At 41.8% G+C, this 20,056-nt stretch overlaps 1 protein-coding gene across 1 annotated transcript in view; it reads left to right on the top strand.

Moving 5' to 3' along the window:
• Window positions 1-19,843, top strand: part of LOC126336260 (glutathione S-transferase 1-1-like) — a 44,138-nt gene extending 24,295 nt beyond the window's left edge. Inside the window, exons 4-6 of the mRNA XM_049999756.1 lie at window positions 9,139-9,277; window positions 19,150-19,311; window positions 19,633-19,843. Of these exons, the coding sequence (XP_049855713.1) occupies window positions 9,139-9,277; window positions 19,150-19,311; window positions 19,633-19,782 (451 nt within the window). The 3' untranslated portion in view covers window positions 19,783-19,843. The remainder of the gene's footprint in view (window positions 1-9,138; window positions 9,278-19,149; window positions 19,312-19,632) is intronic.
• Window positions 19,844-20,056: the final 213 nt, after the last annotated feature.

Raw genomic sequence — 20,056 nt, 5'->3', positions numbered from 1 at the left:
CGCGGTTCAATTCTAACGTCGTCACGTAGAAAACGTTCCACTTCAAAAGCTCGCGGTCGTGCATGATCGAGTTGAAAACTGATCTTGATGGTGATGGTTTGTCTGTATGAATGTGCCATGTTGCGTCGGTAGTGATGGACTCTAAACTAGCGACAACGCAGTAGTAAACAACTACGGGCAATCGCGATCGCGGGACGTAAACAAGACGTCCTCGCCACAGCGCTGAGGAAAGCAGACTGCCCCATTCAGCTATCGGGGCGTATGCTGAAGATGAAGAGATATAAAAAGTATATGAGGATAAGGAACAAGCAATTCAGTACGTAAAGGGAGATGAAAATCTAATAGTCAAGGGGTATTGGCATGCGGTTGTAAGGAAAGAATTGGAAGAAAGGGTTACGGAAGATATTGGCTTGGTATTAGGACTGAGAGAGGAGAAAGAGTTCTATAGTAAATTTCAGCAAGTAATAGCGAATACTCTGTTCAAGAATCCAGGAGGAGAAGGAATAATTGTAGAAGCTCAGGAGATACGGGAAGATTTCAGTTAGATTACATCATGGCCAGGCAGAGATTCCGATATCTAATACTGGATCGTAATGCATACCCAGCAGCAGAAAGAGACTCGGATGACAATTCAGTAGTGACAAAGAGACGGCTGAAGCTTAAAAGACTAGTCAGGAATAATCATAAAGCAAAGAAGTGGGTTACGGAAGTTCTAATGAATGAAGAGATACACTTGAAGTTCTCTGAGGCTCTAGATAATTCAATAATGAGCAGCACACCAGGAAGTTCAATTGAAGGGGATCGACATCTCTATAAAGAGCAATCACAGAAGTTGGAAACAAGAACACAGCTACAAAGAAGGTAATTGCAAAGTAGCCTTGGGTAACAGAAGAAAACTTCAGTCGATCGATGAAAGAAGGAAGTACAGAAATGTCCAGGAAAATTCTAGAATACGAGCCGTTTGGGAATGAAATAAATAGTAAATGCAAGGATGGTTCAAATGGCTCTGAGCACTATGGGACTCAACTGCTGTGGTCATCAGTCCCCTAGAACTTAGAACTACTTAAACCTAACTAACCTAAGGACATCACACACATCCATGTCCGAGGCAGGATTCGAACCTGCGACCGTAGCAGTCGCACGGTGCCGGACAGCGCGCCTAGACCAGTGAGACCACCGCGGCCGGCAAATGCAATGAAGCTAAGGTGAAATGGTATCATGAAAAATGTGAAGAAATCGAGAAAGAAATTACTGTATGAAGTACTGACTCAGCCTGTAGACAGGTCAAAAAAACCTTATCCAGTATCAGAATCAGAAACATCTCATCAGGGTTTCTAAGATCACTGTGGAATTAGTGTCTGAACGACTGTTTACGTTGGTGTGTAGGATGTACCTGTATGTGTCTGGTGACAACATCCACACAATTCCGAAAATTGAAAGAGCCGACAAGCGCGAGAATTATCGCAAACCTTCACAGCAGAAGAATGGAAAAGAAAACTAAGGATCGTTGCGGTCGATAATGGAAACAAGATGAAAGAAAAATGAAGACGCGTTCTTAAGGTTTGTCGACCTGGGAAAAGCGTTCGACACTGTCAAATTGTGCAAGACGTTCGAAATTCTGAGGAAAATAGAGGTAAACTATAGGTAGAGACGGGTAATATCAACATGTACAAGAGTCAAGATAAAATAATTAGAGTGGAAAACCAAGGACGAAGTTCTCTGATTAAAAATGGTGTAGGACGCGAATGCAGATTTTGACCTTACTGTCCAATCTACATATCGAGAAAGCAATGGAGGAAATAAATGAAAAGTTCAAGAGTGGAACTGAAATTCAAGGTGAAAGGATATTAATGATAAGATTCGCTGATGACATTGCTATCTTCACTAAAACTGAGTAGATTTACAGGATCTACTGAATGGAATGAACAGTTCAATGTGTACTGAATATGGATTGAGAGTCAATCGAAGAAATTGATGGTCACGAAGCAGATGAAGTTAAGGAATTCTACTACCTAGGTAATAAATGACGGACGGGGAAGGAGAACATAAGAAGAAGAATAGCACTGACAAAAAGCGTTTTCCAAGAGAAGTTTACTAGTATCAAACATAGACCTTAATTTGAGGAAGAAATTTCTAAGGATACACGTTTGGAGGACTGCATTGTATGGTTGGTTTGGGTTGGTTTGGTGGAAGAGACCAAACAGCGAGGTCATCGGTCGCATTGCATGATAGTGAAACATGGACTGTGGCATAACGAGAACAGAAGAGAAGCGAAGCATTTGAGGTGTGGTGCTACACGTGATTTTTGAAAATTAGGTGAGCTGATAAGGCAAAGAATGAGAATGCTCTGCGCAGAATCGGAGAGAAAACGAATGTATGGAAAACACTGAGGAGAAGAAGAAGGGACAGGATGATAGAACATGTGTTAAGACATCAGGGAATGACTTCCATCGTATTAGAGGGAGCTGTAGCGGATAAAAATTGTAGAGGCAGAGAGAGACTGGAATAGATGCAGCAAGTAATTGAGGACATAGGTTGCAAGTTCTACTCTGAGACGAAGAGGTTGGCACAGGAGAGGAATTTGATGCTCCCCACATCAGACCAGTTAGAAGACTGATGACTCATGTCTGTCAAGCGATCCGGAGGGGCAAATGTTTCAACGTACCGCCCCTTACGTCAACGAACATCGATCTAAACCTGAGCGGCATGCATACACACGGACTTAACTACGGTCCTCTCACCGGAACAGACTACACATGGTTATGGGGCTACCGTTCAAACGACTATGGGAGAATGCCGAGACATCATCGTGACAGCCGCGATCTGTCGGCTCTGTGCGGCACTGTTCACCATTGTTTGTATAAGTGCCTTCAATTACGTTCAACACCATTTCCTCCTCACGATCATTACGTGTACGGTGTTCTCGTCACTCTTTGTGGACGCCATTCACCGTTACTGCTCCCGCTGCCTCTGTGGTCCAAGTCAATGGGAGACTTGCTGGACCGATTCCTATACGTTGTTCTGCACGTCAGGGTGCCCCATGTCCACACTACTGTATGTCATCGCGCTGGAACCCAACATCGCCAGTCTTACAACTCACCTACAGGGTTTCACTTTGTGTGATCATACCTGTCACTGCAGGGCCTATGTAGATGATCTCCTAATTCCACACTGGAATTCAATGACGCCATCCGCTGGATTCAGCAGTAGGGACATATGTCAGGTAGCATCCTTAACGTCCACAAGTCGATGATGTTGCATATCAGCCATGGATCCCAGGCTGTGGTGCCAGACCCATTTCCCATCAGTACCACTCTTTGTTACTTAGGGACAGACTTTACAGCCACCAGACACTCCACTACACCATTGGCTTACCACTAGATTTTACAGCCCATGTGGCACTATGTTCACTGCCATGTCCAGTGCAGCTTCAACCAGCTACCAGCATGTATGTGGCCCCTAAATTGGTACATGTTGCCTAGATCCTCCCAATGCCATTACACCTTGGTCACCGACTTAAATCGGCTCTCGGATACTTCGCGTCAGTAGGTGCCCTTTGCGATGTCCGCTACAACATTGCCTTCTCTAAAAGATGACCTTAGACTAGTCAAAGTGCGGGCATGACCCATCGCGGTTTTTGTGAATACTATGCTGTGGCACTGGTGGGGGACCTCTCAGTAGTCTCTTTCCTATCGTCCGACCAACTTCTCCTCAAATGCCGATCGACATAGCGCTTATCTCTGTCTCAATGTACCATATCGTAATTTATTTCACGGCACTCAGCTACGTTCGGTACGATCTCCTGGTCACCTGCCGCCCTGTCCGAAGAGCTGTTATCCTTTGTTTGCATCACCCACCACTCACAAGCCCGTGGAAGTAGAGTACGTAGACGTTAATTGGCAGATGTTCTGGGGTTGCGTCCATACACTCTTTTTTACCATCGTATGTGTCTGCACTCTGGAATGTCGTTGTTAGTGGTAAATTTCCGATCAGTGTTCGCCCTCATCATATAGGACTGCCTACTTTGCCACTTTGGTTTGGCTACCAACCCAACAACACCGACACTCTGAAACAGGACGTTTGGCTGCTCATCCTGTGCATCGTGGGCTATTACCTCTGTGCTGCGCCTCCTATTGGCCCAGACTTCACACAACGTGCTTACGAAACACCAATCAAACATCTGGTTTCGAAGTCAGGTGTTAGAATGCCTCTTTCACAACAGTCCACATAGAGTACTCGACTTTAGGAATTCGGACGTCATCGCGCAAAGTATGCTCAGCCGGGCACCGACAAACTTACGCAGGATAATACCACAGTGTCTTTTGTGATCCCTCCTTCACAGATGGGGTGTGTTATATTCCGCATTTCGTGACGCATTCGTGATCACTTTCCACGATAATGTGAACCAAGACAAAGAGATGTAATGCATCCAAAATAGGATTCGGGAGAAGAGAAGTTTGTGGCACAACTTGACAAGAAGAAGGGATCGGTTGGTAGGACAAGTTCTGAGGCATCAAGGGATCACCAATTTAGTACTGGAGGGCAGCGTGGAGGGTGAAAATCATAGAGGGATACCAAGAGATGACAACACTAAGCAGATTCAGAAGGATGTAGGTTGCAGTAGGTACTTGGAGATGAAGAAGCTTGCACAGGATAGAGTAGCATGGAGAGCTGCATCAACCCAGTCTCAGGACTGAAGACCGCAACAACAACAACATCCAAAGAAAGAATAATCCTTGTTTTATGGTTGTTGGGATCTCTTAACTGTCATTCCTATCTGCCTTGAAGATTGGCGCTAGAACTATTGTCCCTTTTAGTTATCTTTGTTTTCTCAGGTGTGGAGGTAGTTAGGATGGCGACGCCTGAAGATGGATCAGTTTATTTTTGTTTCGTAGGGTCACAATTGGTGGTGCGCCGTAGGGTTAGTCCTGCCTTTTTTATTTTCTTTTGCTAGATACCCTTAACACCCTAACCAACCATAACTAAAAAAATTTGAAAAATTCGGTAGAGCACTTGACAAAAACAAAAAATTATAAAAAATTGAGCAGGTGATATGGGTTCGAATCTCGACATTGGAAAAAAAGCGCATAAAAAATCTTAGCCTCTGTACAAATATTCATTCGTCGTTTCTGTCTGCATACATATATCAAAAGGGAATCCGTTGTTGCAAATGATATGCATGTTTAATCGGGAAGAACACCATTGATATTCATGATATTATCTTCCATACAGACGTAGTCAGGTTCCGTCTCTCCTGTCACGTTAACACACAGAAATCAAGATTATGGTGAACGGAGAGTCATCGAGGTGAGCTTGAAACGCCATTGGACAACCAGAATATTGGAACGGGGCTAGCCATATTTAGACGGCGCTCTATTGGTCTTTATTATTTGAATAAACCGTGGACAGTTTACGGTACTGTTTCAATAAATATCCACGACTTCACTGGTCAGCGAAAGGAAAACGAAGTCAACTACAAGATAATGCTACTATGTAAACAGCTAACAAAACTTTGCTTCTTCTGGAAGACTTCCTTAGGAAGCGTGTCATCTAAACAAACCTATCGTCCCCTCGTTCGCAGGACCTTACTCAACTGGCTTTCTTCTCTGGGGAGCAGCAAAATCTGTTGTGTATCGCAATAGCCCAAGTACTCTTTGTGACTGGAAAACTTAAGTAACTGGGTGTTGTTGTTGTTGTATCTTCAGTCCTGAGACTGGTTTGATGCAGATCTCCATGCTACTCTATCCTGCGCAAGCTTCTTCATCTCCCAGCACTTACGGCACACAACATCCTTCTGAATCTGCCTAGTGTATTCATCTCTTGGTCTCCTCTAGGATTTTTACCCCCCACTCTGCCGTCCAGTGCTAAATTTGTGATCCCTTCATGCCTCAGAACATGTCCTACCAACCAGTCCCTTCTTCTTGTCAAGCTGTGCCACAAACTTCTCTTCCCCCAACTCTATTCAGTACCTCCTCATTAGTTATGTGATCTACCCATCTAATTTTCAGCATTCCTCTGTTGCACCACATTTCGAAAGCTTCTATTCTCTAGTTATGCAAACTATTTATGATCCATGTTTCACTTCCATACGTAGATACACTCCATACAAATACTTTCAGGAACTACTTCCTGACACTTAAATCTATACTCGATGTTAACAAATTTCTCTTCTTCCGAAACGCTTTCCTTGCCATTGAGAGTTTACATTTTATATCTTCTCTACTTCGACCATCATCAGTTATTTTGCTCCCCAAATAACTACACTCCTTTGCTACTGTAAGTGTCTCATTTTTTAATCTAAATCCCTCAGCACCACAAGACTTATTCGACTACATTCCATTATCCTCGTTTTGCTTTTCTTGATGTTTATCTTATATCACCCTTTCAAGACACTGTCCATTCCGTTCAACTGCTCTTCCAGGTCCTTTGCTGTCTCTGATAGAATTACAATGTCATCGGTGAACCTCAAAGTTTTTATTTCTTCTCCATGGATTTTAGTACCTACTCCAAATTTTTCTTTTGTTTCCTTCACTGCTTGCTCAATTTACAGATTGAATAACATCGGGAAGAGGCTACAACCCTGTCTCACTCCCTTCCCAACCACTGCTTCCCTTTCATGCCCCTCGACTCTTATAACTGCCATCTGGTTTCTGTACAAATTGTAAATATCCTTTCGCTCCCTGTATATTACCCCTGCCACCTTTAGAATTTGAAAGAGAGAAATCCAGTCAACATTTTCAAAAGCTTTCTCTAAGTCTACAAATGCAAGAAACGTAGGTTTGCCTTTCCTTAATCTTTCTTCTAAGATAGGTCGTAAGGTCAGTTTTGCCTCACGTGTTCCAACATTTCTACGGAATCCAAACTGATCTTCCCCGAGGCCGGCTTCTACCAGTTTTTCCATTCGTCTATAAAGAATTCGTGTTAGTATTTTGCAGCTGTGACTTATAAAACTGATAGTTCGGTAATTTTCACAGCTGTCAACAACTGCTTTCTTTGGGACTGGAATTATTATATTCTTCTTGAAGTCTGAGGGAATTTCTCCTGTCTCATACATCTTTCTCACCAGATGGTAAAGTTTTGTCAGGACTGGCTCTCCCAAGGCTGTCAGTGGTTCTAATAGAATGTTGTCTACTCCCGGGGCCTTGTCTCAACTTAGGTCTTTCAGTTCTCTGTCAAACTCTTCACGCAGTATCGTATCTCCCATTTCATCTTCATCTACATTCTCTTCCATTTCCATAATACTGTCCTCAAGTACATCGCCCTTGTATAGACCCTCTATATACTCCTTCCTCCTTTCTGCTTTCCATTCTTTGCTTAGAACTGGGTTTCCATCTGAGCTCTTTATGTTCATACAAGTGGCTCTCTTTTCTCCAAAGGTCTCTTTAATTTTCCTGTAGGCAGTTATCTATCTTACCCCTAATGAGATAAGCCTCTACATCCTTACATTTGTCCTCTAGCCATCCCTGCTTAGCCATTTTGCACTTCCTGTCGATTTCATTTTTGAGACGTTTGTATTCCTTTTTGCCTGCTTCATTTACTGCATTTTTATATTTTCTCCTTTCGTCAATTAAATTCAATATTTCTTCTGTTACCCAAGGATTTCTACTAGCTCTCGTCTTTTTACCTACCTGATCCTCTGCTGCCTTCACAACATCATCCCTCAGAGCTACCCATTCTTCTTCTACTGTATTTCTTTCCCCCATTCCCTTCAATTGTTCCCTTATGTCCTCCCTGAAACTCTGTACAGCTTCTCGTTTAATCGGTTTATCCAGGTCCCATCTCCTTAAATTCTCCTATTTGTAGTTTCTTCAGTTTTAATCTACAGTTCATAACCAATGGATTATGGTCAGAGTCCACATCTGCCCCTGGAAATGCCTTACAATTTAAAAGCTGGTTCCTAAATCTCTGTCTTAATATTATATAATCTATCTGATACCTTTTAGTATCTCCAGTATTCTTCCCTGTATACATCCTTCTTTTATGATTCTTGAACCAAGTGTTAGCTATGATGAAGTAACTGGGTAGGTGAGAAGAATTTCAAATCAGATCTGCACAAATTGTTTTGCAAAAAAATTACTTGAGTTCCGGCTTGCATAGCCTTGGGTGTCATTTTGAACAAATGTTAAAACAGCACAGCAACTTTGTGAACATCTTGCACATAACTCACCATCTCTGAAAAGTCTGAGCTTACTATTAGTACTGTCTGTCAGATCATTAAGATACAACATGAAGAGCAAGGATCCCAACACTTTTCCTTGGAGCACGATTAATGTTACTTATCTGTCGATGAGTCACCGTCCACGATAATATGCTGCCTTTTCCCTACCAAGAAATCCTCTGCCCTGTCACATATTTCGTTTGAAACTACATACTGTCGTACTTTCGGAACGGACCTTGGTATGGGAGTGAGTGAAACATTTTTCAGGCTCCAGGAAGGTACAGCCTGTACCTTCTGCCTTGATTCATTGTTTTCAGGATGTCAGTGAGAAAAGCAATAGATGTCTTTCTGTGTGGCAGTTATTTTCGGAATCCCTTCTGGTTGTCATGGAGGAGGTCATTCTGTTCGGAGTACCTCGTTATATTTAAGCTCAGAACATATTACACTATTCTACATCATATGGATGTCAATGTTGCCGGATGTAGTTTTGTGGACTACTTCTGCTACCTTTCCTGGAGACAGCTGTCACATTGCTACTACTGACAAGGTATTTTTTGTTCGAAAGATCTATCGTAAAATATGGTTAATGAAGTGGATTACCCATCCGCAAATTCTTCGTAGAATCTGATAGGGATTCCGAAGAGCTTTATAGCCCCATTCCAAAGAACTCTCAACGCTACTGACACTCTACCACTTATTCCTGTAGAATTGCGAGAATTTAGCTTGTATAGTAACTGCGAGATATCTGCTGTCGAAAACACCCTTACTCTAACAATCGATGTGATAAGATACAGCAGTCAGATGTGTGGCATAATGCAATTTCAGCTCTTCCATACAAATTTCAAATAACTCGCGGATAATCGATGGCAAAACATTTACCAACACAAGCGACCACACAAAAACAAGGAACACGTTAGGTTCTAAGATATAATAAGTTTAACATGATATGTGGATAATATTATTGTCTTTTTCCGTAACAGCCGCGCCATATCGATGTACATCGTCTCAAAATATGCAAAAGACGACTCTCTGTACCCAAAAGATTTGAACAAACGTGTTCTCGTCGACCAAAAGCTGTTTTTCGATCAAGATCTGTTCAACAGATTGGCCAGCGTTTTCGTAAGTACAACGTTGCTCGTTTCTATGTATATGTATAAACAACTCTTAGCGTGTTTAAACTGATTATCTCATTTCTCACTTTACCTCCAATAACAGCGGTAGTCACTGTCCTTGATTTACCTCAGAAACCTGAAAATCCCACTACATTACTTTTCGACATTATTCACAATCAGGCCACAGAGATTGTAACACCATGAGGACGGTATGAGACCTACATTAAGCTGGTGTTACGCATACTAAAGGCACGGATATTTAAATTATTAGCTTCTCAGCTCTACTGCACAAAGTTGATAGAAGTACCGCCATCTACTTTTCTCATGTAGGGAAAGATAACGCAGCGAGTTACTTATTTGTAAATCATATCCGAATGTTGTTTGTTTGTGGGAATATCATTTTATGACACATTTTAGAAGTTTAGCATGCATCTTATTGTCAATAAGCTTAAGTAAATGTACTACTATAATATTAAATATAATATTACGCGGGAAACATTTCCTGAGATTCTACAAAATTAGCATTTTTTTTTCACGAAAAGGCTTTCGACTCCTTCGTCATCTTCAGGTGACAACTTCATGTCGCAAACACAGGTACAATGACATACGAGTTACACACACATTATTTACACAGAAGATACATAAGATTAAAAAATATGACATGTAGAATGTTTACACAGGAAAGTATTACATTTTTTGTCACGCAGAAATAAGTACATTAACTAAAAAAGGAAACAAATTTTTGGTGGAGGCACTTTTAACAACTGATGAAAAATAATTGTTAATTTATAATTTAAATCCATTACTTGTAACTAAAACTAAATTTGAAAGGAAGAAAAACCGAAATCGAATATGATCATCTAATACTAAGGTGGCATGTGTCACATATATTATGTGTAATTATACGTGCGTGACTGAAAAATGTAATACTTCTTTATGTAAACACTATATATCATTTTTGTACCATGCATCTTCTGTGTAAACGATAGTTGTGTAAGTAGCACGTCATTTGTGACATTCAGTTGCGACTTTAATATGGCCTAAGAAGCTGAAAGACGGTTCGTGACCAAATAAATGTAATTTCGCATAACGTCAGGAAGTTTTGCCTGCCAAACACTGACGGAAAGTAATCTACGCTGTAATGAGAGAATATTTCTCCTACTTACCTCATGTCGATTCTCCATCAGCGTCATTATCGTTGTTAGCACAGTTGTCTAATCGGAAATTCCTGTTTGCTAAAAGACTATTTTCTCAGGCTGGAACTCATTTCATGTGCATAAATGGACTTGTATGCCTTTGCATTTGTTCTTGTACATATTTCATTCATTCTTTTGTTATTTTCCGTATCAACCTGACAGTTTACAAGTAGTACTTCCTAAATACATTCTGACAAGACTGCTGAATCTTTGATTTCAGTAGTCTCAAATCCAGCATTTCAACGGGAACAAAAGAAATTCACTTATGTCACACATTTTTGGCTTACCATTTACGATCGTTATTAAACAATAATATTAGTTAAAAATGTATAATACAACAACTGTTTTGCCCTGTAGTTTATTACATACAAATAAGTGACAAAGTGTATAAAATTTTGTTAATTTCATCGAGATTAAGTCACAATTCACGAAAGATATTGACATTGACTCTGTTACATATACTTAGTATTAATGACTTGCTAGTAATACAGGATGTTCACGAAGTCCCACTATCATTTCAAATAATCATAACTTTGAAAAATGAGTGTTTAGCAGCTCTCAAAGTTTCTTCTGTTGTGACAGACTTTCACTGTACGCCCCATTCATCGCTTACAGAACACGAGCGTGGATACGGATTAGCACTGCAGCATCAACAGTTCTGCTTGTTACATTGATTCGTACATGAAGGGTAGCAATATCACTGACTAGTGCAATTTAATGGCAAGACATCGTGCGTTAGGGGACATCAAACATTAAGCCTCAGGCTACTAATGATGTGTTCACGTGTTTTGTGTAGGTTTTCGGAGCTCTAAGTTGTGACGATTCACATGTCCGGAAACGTGAAACGTTGTCTTTTCTATAAACAATAACTTTTGCAAGTAGTCATTGTCAGCATCTCTGGAGGTCAGAATGGAACACGCGAATGTATCCGTGGAGGACGATCCTTTGGTTGCAGACCTTAGGCCATTTGCTCTTCGTAGCCAAAAAGGCGTAACCGCTAATGTAATACGAGGGCGCGCTAAAAAGTAATACATCCGAATTTTTTTCGTGGAAACTTGTAAAGATTTTTATACAAAACAAACGTTATTATATTCTTCATATTTATTCTTCATGTCTACATATTTACAAGCCTTTGTCGCTGGAGGGCTCTGAAGTGGTCGGTACCGTGTAACATGGCTGAATATAACGTAACTTCGTTGGTGCGTGAGAAACAACGTGCTGTAATCGTGCTTCGAATTCGAAGAGATCGTCCACACATGGAGCGCACTTTCCTTCAGCACGACAATGCCCTATCACACATCACTGCGGCATCTGCTACAAACCGGCGCCTTGGGTCCAGTGTCATTGATCATCCCCCATTCTGTCGAGGTGTTCCTTGAAAAATCAAGCTGATTCTTGTTGTATTGCTGATTGCATTTACTCAAACTTATGGCTTGACTTTTTTCTGGTTCATATACACTTTATTTTTATCTGTTATTACTTTTATGTTGTAATTTCAGGTATTGACACGTTCCATGACCTTGGAGATATGTTCCTCAGTTCGGTCCTATGTAACTTAACGTGTAAATAAAATATAATAGAAGCTTCTTGGCCCCATCAAATTTTCCTTTTTTTTCAAAACTTAAAAAACACCCTAGAGAACTTCGTTTTGATAATGATGAAGCGGCGCAGCCAGAGGTGAGATGGTGGCTCCGTCAACGAATTCAAACATTCTACAGTGACGGAATCAACAACCAGATCTTTCGAGAAATTGTGTTCATCGCCATGCTGAATATGTTGAAAAATATATATGTAGACATGAAGAATAAAGATTTAAAATGTTAATAACGTCTGTTTAATTTAAATATTTTAAGAGCATTCACATAAAAATTCGGAAGCATTTCTTCTCAGCACGCTCTCACATTTTGTGTATAATCTCTGTTCCTGCAATTCGCATGTTGCACGAGTATCTGAGTTGTGTGGGCTGTGTTGAAATGTCAACACGTGCTTGAGTCACAGGGAAACATCGACTTCGAGGAAGATCTTTGACACAACATTTCTGTAAAGTATTTAAAGTGCCTCAGTATGCTTTTCTTTGCCGGTAGTACCCACCGGTGTTGATGTCGATAATTCCGCAATACCATTGTCATACATTTGAATTCTGCATACCAGATTACAAATTGGGCCTTCTCCTGGTCTGTCGCCATTTCGATCTACTCCAAGCCAAACCCGCAACAAAGGGCAAAGGGAAAGAAATGAGAGCTCCTAAGCATTTTGCAAGAAACCAATATTCATTAACTCTAATATTTTTCAAGTTATCATGTTCCGAAAACAATACCAGGTCTTGATGGCGGGTCTGTATGGACACCCTGTAAGAAAATACATATGCAGTGAATCTTACGTGTTTTATTAGTGTTTTATGTTGGTTACCAAAATGATGTATGTTGTTTACTAAATATGAGCTGGTGAATATTGTAAACTGTTAATATAAGAGGAAAAACGTAAATCACCGGAATTCAACAACAGCACAATCGTGGCCTATACAATTTACAGTTTATTGTTCCATGATTCTGCTGCTCACATTGGTTTGGTACAGGGAATCGATGTGTAAGAGACGGCCACACTCAACTCCGTTAACTGAGTCCAGGAGATAAGCGCCCGACAAATATGCATTTACTTCGTGCGAGAGCGCTAAGCAGATGATCAACAAGCTCCAGTTTTAGACGTTACAAGAGAGGCGTTGTGCATCACGGAGAGATTTACTGTTAAAATTCTGAGACTGTATCTTCCAGGAGGAGGCAGACAATTGGAGAGAGGGAGAGAGAAATTAGAGTTCATTGGGAGGCTTGCCGACAGTCATTCTTCCGCAAGCCGTTCGTGAATGGAACAGGCAAAGGGGTCAGGGTGATAGTGGAACCAGCAGTACCCTCTACCACATCACGTGACTTGAGTTGTCGAGTACAGCTGCAGATATGTGCTCTACCGTGCAGAGGTGTGTTTACAAGAAGGCACGTACCCTCCAGAACAGTGCAACAAGGGCTGTCAGCATGGTACCATTATTGCTGATTCACTCGAAGCGGCGGTAGAGAGAGAGCGCCGACAATGGTGTGCCCGATGCATACAGCACCACGATGGACGCATCATTTTAGGAAGTCTCTGAGGAGAACGAAAATAAACAGATTGCATTTGTCATACGAGCCCAGAAGCTGGCGTGATGGTACGAGGTTCCAGTGCGAAAACAACATGATCATTTAAGCGGCAATCTGGATAGCTGATGTAACATTTCTGATGTACACTTTAAAATCGATGCACCATTGGAGAACTATCCTGATGGGACGGAAATCGGTATATACGATGTGCATGTGCAGACAAAGCAATGATTATAATAACAGGCAAATTGATTCATTTATTCAAGAGAAAGAGCTTCGCAAACAGAGCATGTCAATAATGCGTTGGTCCAACTCTGGACCTTATGCAAACAGTTATTGGGCTTGGCGTTGTTTGACGGAGTTTTAGAAAGCCTCCTGAGAGGTTTCGTTCAAAATTCTGACCAATTGGCGCGTTAGATCGTCAAAAACCCGAGCTGGTCGGAATACCCTGCTCATAACGCTCCAAACGTTCTCAATTGGCTAGAGATCCGGTGACCTTGGTCGCCGAGGTAGGCATTGACAAGAACAAAGACAAGCAGTAGAAACTCTCAACGTGTCGAGGGGGAGATTATTTTGCTGAAATGTAATCTCGGGAGGGGTTGGCGTGGATGACAACAGAACGGGACGTAGAATATCGTGGACGAACCGCTATGCTGTAAGGGTACCGTGGGTGTCAACGGAAGGGGTCCTGTTCTGAAACGATATGGTGCACCAGACAATCACTAAGCATTATACCGGTTTATTTACAGTGTAAGTATCGTAAAAAATGTGCCAGTTACGAGTAGGACTCGCGGTCTCAGGGCTCCGAACAAAATTAATTACGTATATAGACAGTTCTTCCATGCCGGGAGTGTAGAATGTCGACAATTTTTGCCTGTTATCGACATTGATACTGACAAGATATCGGTCTCGGGAATTCCAAGACTTTCGGATATGTTTAATTTTAAGTCTGAAGTCGAGTAACAAATGGCGAAAGAATATTTTTTCGTGTTATATAATTACAAATTAAGACATTCCCAATTTTTTCCCTTTACCTGTACTGTTAAACCTTGCTTCTTCACAAATTTCATGATTAATAGGTGAACGCGAAGTATCCCACAGGTTTCGATGCGTCAGTTTCCGAGTACTACAATATGTGACATAAATGGTCGTATCTTTTGATTGCATTGACTTAGAAACTTCAATTTTTTACACTGCCAAGGGCTCGTAGACTTAATATGTGACATGAATTTCAGCTTGTCGAGTTTATACGTTCCTGAGGCTTGGGTTAGGTTGGGTTGTTTCGGGGAGAAGACCAGACAGCGAGGTCATTGGTCTCATCGGATTAGGGAATGACAGGGAAGGAAGTCAGCCGTGCTGACAAAGGAACCATCCCGGCATTTGCCTGGAGCGATTTAGGGAAATCACACGTTCCTGAGGAAAAACGTTTCTAACAGTCGGACAGACAGGCAGACAGACGGAGTGGCAACAAAGCGATCCTATAAGTGTTCCGATTTTGCCTATTGAGGTACGAAACCCTATAACTGCAAATAAAAAAAAAATAAAAAAAATCTTCATATGGACCCGACCACACGACACTCGGATTACCGTACTGCATCCTCCTCGCTTCACGAACCGCTGCCAAGATTCTATGCTAATATAAATGGCTAACGTCTCGCCCGACCAGCGCCAAAAATTCATATATTTTTCTAAACGCTTGTCCAGCTGGAGCTTCTGTCACTTTCATTTCTGGCCAAACCCTGCATATGCCATAAATATGGACGAAATCCATGAAGATGAGTGGGCGTGGTCCGTCCGTAAGCACCTCGCGGTGGCGGTTGGCGCCTGCCGGCGAAGCTTGAAAACGCGAGGTGGCACAGAGCCACGAACTCACGACCTGTGCGGCAGAGTGGCGGGCCGATGGCGCCGTCGGCTGTACAGCGGGTGCTGGAGCCGTCCAGCAGCGCTGGGGGCCGCTCTGCCTGGCAGCACAGCCCCGGCCTACGTTCACGTAATGGCTCGTTCAAATGGCTCTGAGCACTATGCGACTTCACTTCTGAGGTCATCAGTCCCCTAGAACTTAGAACTACTTAAACCTAACTAACCTAAGGACGTCACAAACATCCATGCCCTAGGCAGGATTCGAACCTGCGGCCGTAACGGTCTCTCGACTCCAGATTGTAGCGCCTAGAACCGCACGGCCGGCTTCACATAACGAGTCGCTCTTTATGCACGTTGGTTTCATCGTCAGACGCATTGACTTCGGGACGGTGTACCGCACACAGCTTTTGGTAAAGTTATTGGCGATAGTCACTGACATAGACAATACAGAGTGTTTGCAAATTAGTTATACGAATGTAACCTTTACCGTGAAAAGGGTTAATAACTTACAGAAACATTTGATACAGCAGTGAATGCAGTATATCATCAAGTTTTACTCCCGCCTAACACTGTTCGTTCCCGAAGTTCCCGCTAGGTGGCTTTCGTAAATCAGTCATTCCAAACATCATCATGTAGTCGTGTAACGGTCAGAATGTACCCAGTGTTGCTCATAGTTCCATGAACCAAATCCGTTACTATGGTTCAGAAACAATTCTGGACTAAACAGCGGAAGTCACCGCCTCGAAGACGAACTATCATTAATCCGTACAAATGTTTCACAAAAACTGGCCGTCTATTGCACAGAACGCCGTGTCATGGTCGGGCAGCAGTCTCTGACGCACCAACTGAACAAGTTCGGCAGTCTTACGTTCGTAGTCCAGGTATATCAATCACACATGCTAGCCTAAAATTGAATTTGGCCTACTGTTACAGTGTGGAAGGTATTACAAAAACCGCTGTCATTCAGATCCTGCAAACTGGGACTGTTGCAAGCTTTAAGAGAAAGTGACAAAGAAAAATGAGCCGAGTTTTGTGTAGAAATTTTTAACAAAATGCAGATTAAAGATGACTTTCATTCCATATACTCAGTTGTACAATAAGTATGTCTCGCAGACAGGCGTGTGAACAATATACGCAAATGTCAGGATTTGAGAGAAGGCGTGTAGTTGGACTTACAGGAACCGTTGGGAGTAATCGATGACTCGCTCAACATTGAATACGAGTGATATCATTATTCGACGATGTTGAGAGGAATGGGTGAATCATGGACGAACACAGTGTCAAGAAGTAAGCGACCGATCGAGAGAGATGACGGAACGAGATGACGCAACAATCGTCAGAGCCACTGCAATCTCGCTGACTGGCGCGGAATTGCCTTTAGTGGTAAATCCCTCGTCGAATTTAGCCCTGAAGACGCGCCTGGAGACGCCCTGTTCAGCAGTGGGATACCAAGCTGACTGCCAACCGCAATACTGCCCGACAACCAGGACTGATGTTTTGGGGTGCCGTTTCTTTCCGTAGCAGGATCTCTCTGGCTGCCATCCGCGGCAGACTTGCGCGCAGCTGCATGTTGACCCTATTCTACTCCCCGTCTCGTCGCCCTTCATCGCGAGGCATCCGGAGCTCACGAGTCGACAACATGATGTCCGCCCGCACACGACGACAGTTCCCACCACGTATCTTCACACTTACCGAATCCTGCCTTGGCCAGCAGCGTCCCCAATTGAGAACGTTAGGAGCATAACGGGCAGGGCCCCTACGTCTCAGGATTTTGACGAACTAACGCGTCAGTTTGGCGGAATTTGCCACAATATCCCTCTGGCGGATATCCAACAACCCTATCAATCAATGCAAAGCCGAATAACTTCTTGTGTAAGGGCCAGAGGTGGTACAACTCGTTGTTTACTTGCTCAGTTTGTGAAGCTCTTCCTCCTGAATAAATTATCCAGTATTTCTCAAATTATAATAATTTGTTTGACTGCACATGCACATCACGCCTGCCGATATCCGTCCCATTTAAATAATTCATTCGTGGTGCGTCGTTTTTTTGTGTGTGTTATCTTTCTAATATTTTTAATATTGTTTTTCGCGTTTGTCTCTACAATGGTCATCGGTTACGTTGAGATCTTGAACATATTCCGACCTATTACAAAGTCCGACATCACGACAAGCTTTCAAACGTACGTTGTTTGTTGTCGGATGGTTAAGAAACTTATGTAGCACCATTTCAAACCTTTTCGAGAATGCTAACATAAGGAAGAGTGCAACAAAGGTATTTTCTCTTTCCATATGTTGCTGCATTGACATTCGTCCTCGTCACAAATATTTTTGTGCAAGGTGGTGTAAGGGTTACAGAGAGAGATTAATTGAGATAGCAGACGCTGGAGCCACCTTTCAGTGCTTTCTTAGCCTCACTATAGAGAAACTTTTCTGTCGCTTACAGTTCAAGCACATTTTGCCCCTCTGCGGAAATAGAGCAATCTTTGCATTCCAACTACTGTTACTGGTACTTGTTTGTGTAAGATGTGCCGCTGACTCGATTTTCTCACACAAGTCTTCACCTCTGCACTCGACTTATGATCGAACGTGTGTAATGTAAAACATCGCTTAGAGGTTGTAGTTCCAGGAAATCTCCGTCAGATATTATAACTATGAGTTTTTCGACCTTAGTCTAATCGTTCAGGAAACTCGATCTTTCTTTCTAATGCCTCATTGTTGCTAGACGTAAGATAACCGTTAGTTATTGCATTCGTAGATCTAAGAAAAGTCTTCGATAATGTGAAATGGAATACGTTAGTGAAAATTTTTGAGTGTTGGTCTAGGTCTCAGAGATCGATGAATAGTATATGGATTGTCTATCAGCGAATTATTTAACCGCTAATGGTGAAATATGTTCAACCCGTGTATTATAAAGAAATTGACGAATATAAACAATATATCGGAGAAAAAACTCAAAATTCGCTTCGACAGGGTTGTCACTGAGGAGAACGAAGAGAAAGCGTTAGCAAGAACGAACAAAATCAAGAAAGCAGGCATTAGAGTTAATGATACACCGTTCGTTCAGGGCAGTAAATACCGTTAACTACTTACAAAGCAAAATCATATCATACGTTAAAAGCTCAATGGAAATAAATAATAGAAATGCACAAGCAAAGGTAACCTAGTACAAGAAAATGGTGGTTCTTACGTAAACGAAACTTAATGATGCTGTGTCTGGAGCATAGCCTTAGTCGGCTCAGAAGCATGGACTATTAAACGAAAATTTCTTAGTAGGTGAAGAAAGAAAGATCGCTGCTAGCAACAGAACGAAAAAGACGTAGTGCATTAATTAGTCATCTCGACCGACACATTCGTTTTCTAATTCATGCTTGGAGTGATTCAGGATAAGCGTTAATTCAGATGAAGCATGATGCAGGAGCAGGATCATATGAAGCAATGAGAGACTAACTGGAAACAGAGATCAGTTAGAAGAATTTCTGCCAGTCGATCATCGAATAGAGAATTAAGAGACCACATCGTTGTTAAGTCTGTAATGTTCAACTGTCTGCAAGAGAATAAATTCGCTTTGGTTTTCTGCTTGCGTTGTGCGTTTTTTACCTTTAATTCACGTTTACTCGCAAGTCCGCTTAGATGAGTTGTAATGGTTACTATGTAATCATTGACCTGTGTTTTAACCTTATGCTTTTTTACAACAGCGGCCACAAATTTTTGGCACATTGTTGGATCCCAGCAGTGTGGACAAAGTAAACGACAGTCTCGAGAGCCTGACACGAATGCTGGAAGACAAACAGTGGTTGGCTGGAGAGAATATCACCCTTGCAGACTACGCTGTAGCTATTACTCTCGCTGGACTTGAGGTAAACCTGCACACATATCATATTCGAAAGTCATAAGTAAATGACTATACGCTTATAGCACTCTTCGTTCTGTTTTTTTTTTTTTTTTATTACACTCATAACGTAACATATGAACGTTCTTTGTTGTTCGTAAAATATTGCTGTTTGAAGCAACACTTAGTGAAATTAGTTTACTTCGCCGAGAATTATCACGTCTTTTTTATTGCAATGGCCGTTGACGCCACACGTTAAGTCGTTACTTTATTAGCGTCTAACCTTTGTAATCCACACGTTAAGTAATTATTTAATATGCGTCTAACTATTATAACTTACTCCTTCCAGCTCGCTCCAGAGACTGCGGGACTTGACCTCATGAAATACTCCAACATCAAGCAGTGGCTTTCACGTTTTGAAGGTAGCACTCCACAGATTTTTGAACATCGCAAAGGATTACGTGAAGCTCTCGTGCAAAGACTACAGTCAGTAAAGTAAATTACATAATAAGAATTTGTAAATATACTATTTTGCCGAAATAAATCTCCTGTGTTCCTAACACATTTTCTCTAAATGAAAATACCGATCCGGCATATTTTCGAAAACTTTTTGAGGTAGTGACAGAAGTAGAAACAGAACTTGGAAAAGATTTAAAAGTATGATGAACTCGGGAAATTACGTATCCACGAGACTGACATTTGCATAGCCTTTCTCCGCAGCTGATATTTGCTGAGACACCCGTCTGCGAAGGCATTTGGCTCGTAGGTATATC

The sequence above is a fragment of the Schistocerca gregaria genome, chromosome 2 (genome assembly GCF_023897955.1).
Source record: "Schistocerca gregaria isolate iqSchGreg1 chromosome 2, iqSchGreg1.2, whole genome shotgun sequence".
In the NCBI taxonomy this organism is placed as follows: Eukaryota; Metazoa; Arthropoda; class Insecta; order Orthoptera; family Acrididae; genus Schistocerca; species Schistocerca gregaria.
The sequence above is the reverse complement of the archived record's forward strand: the minus strand, read 5'-3'. Positions and strand labels throughout refer to the sequence as shown.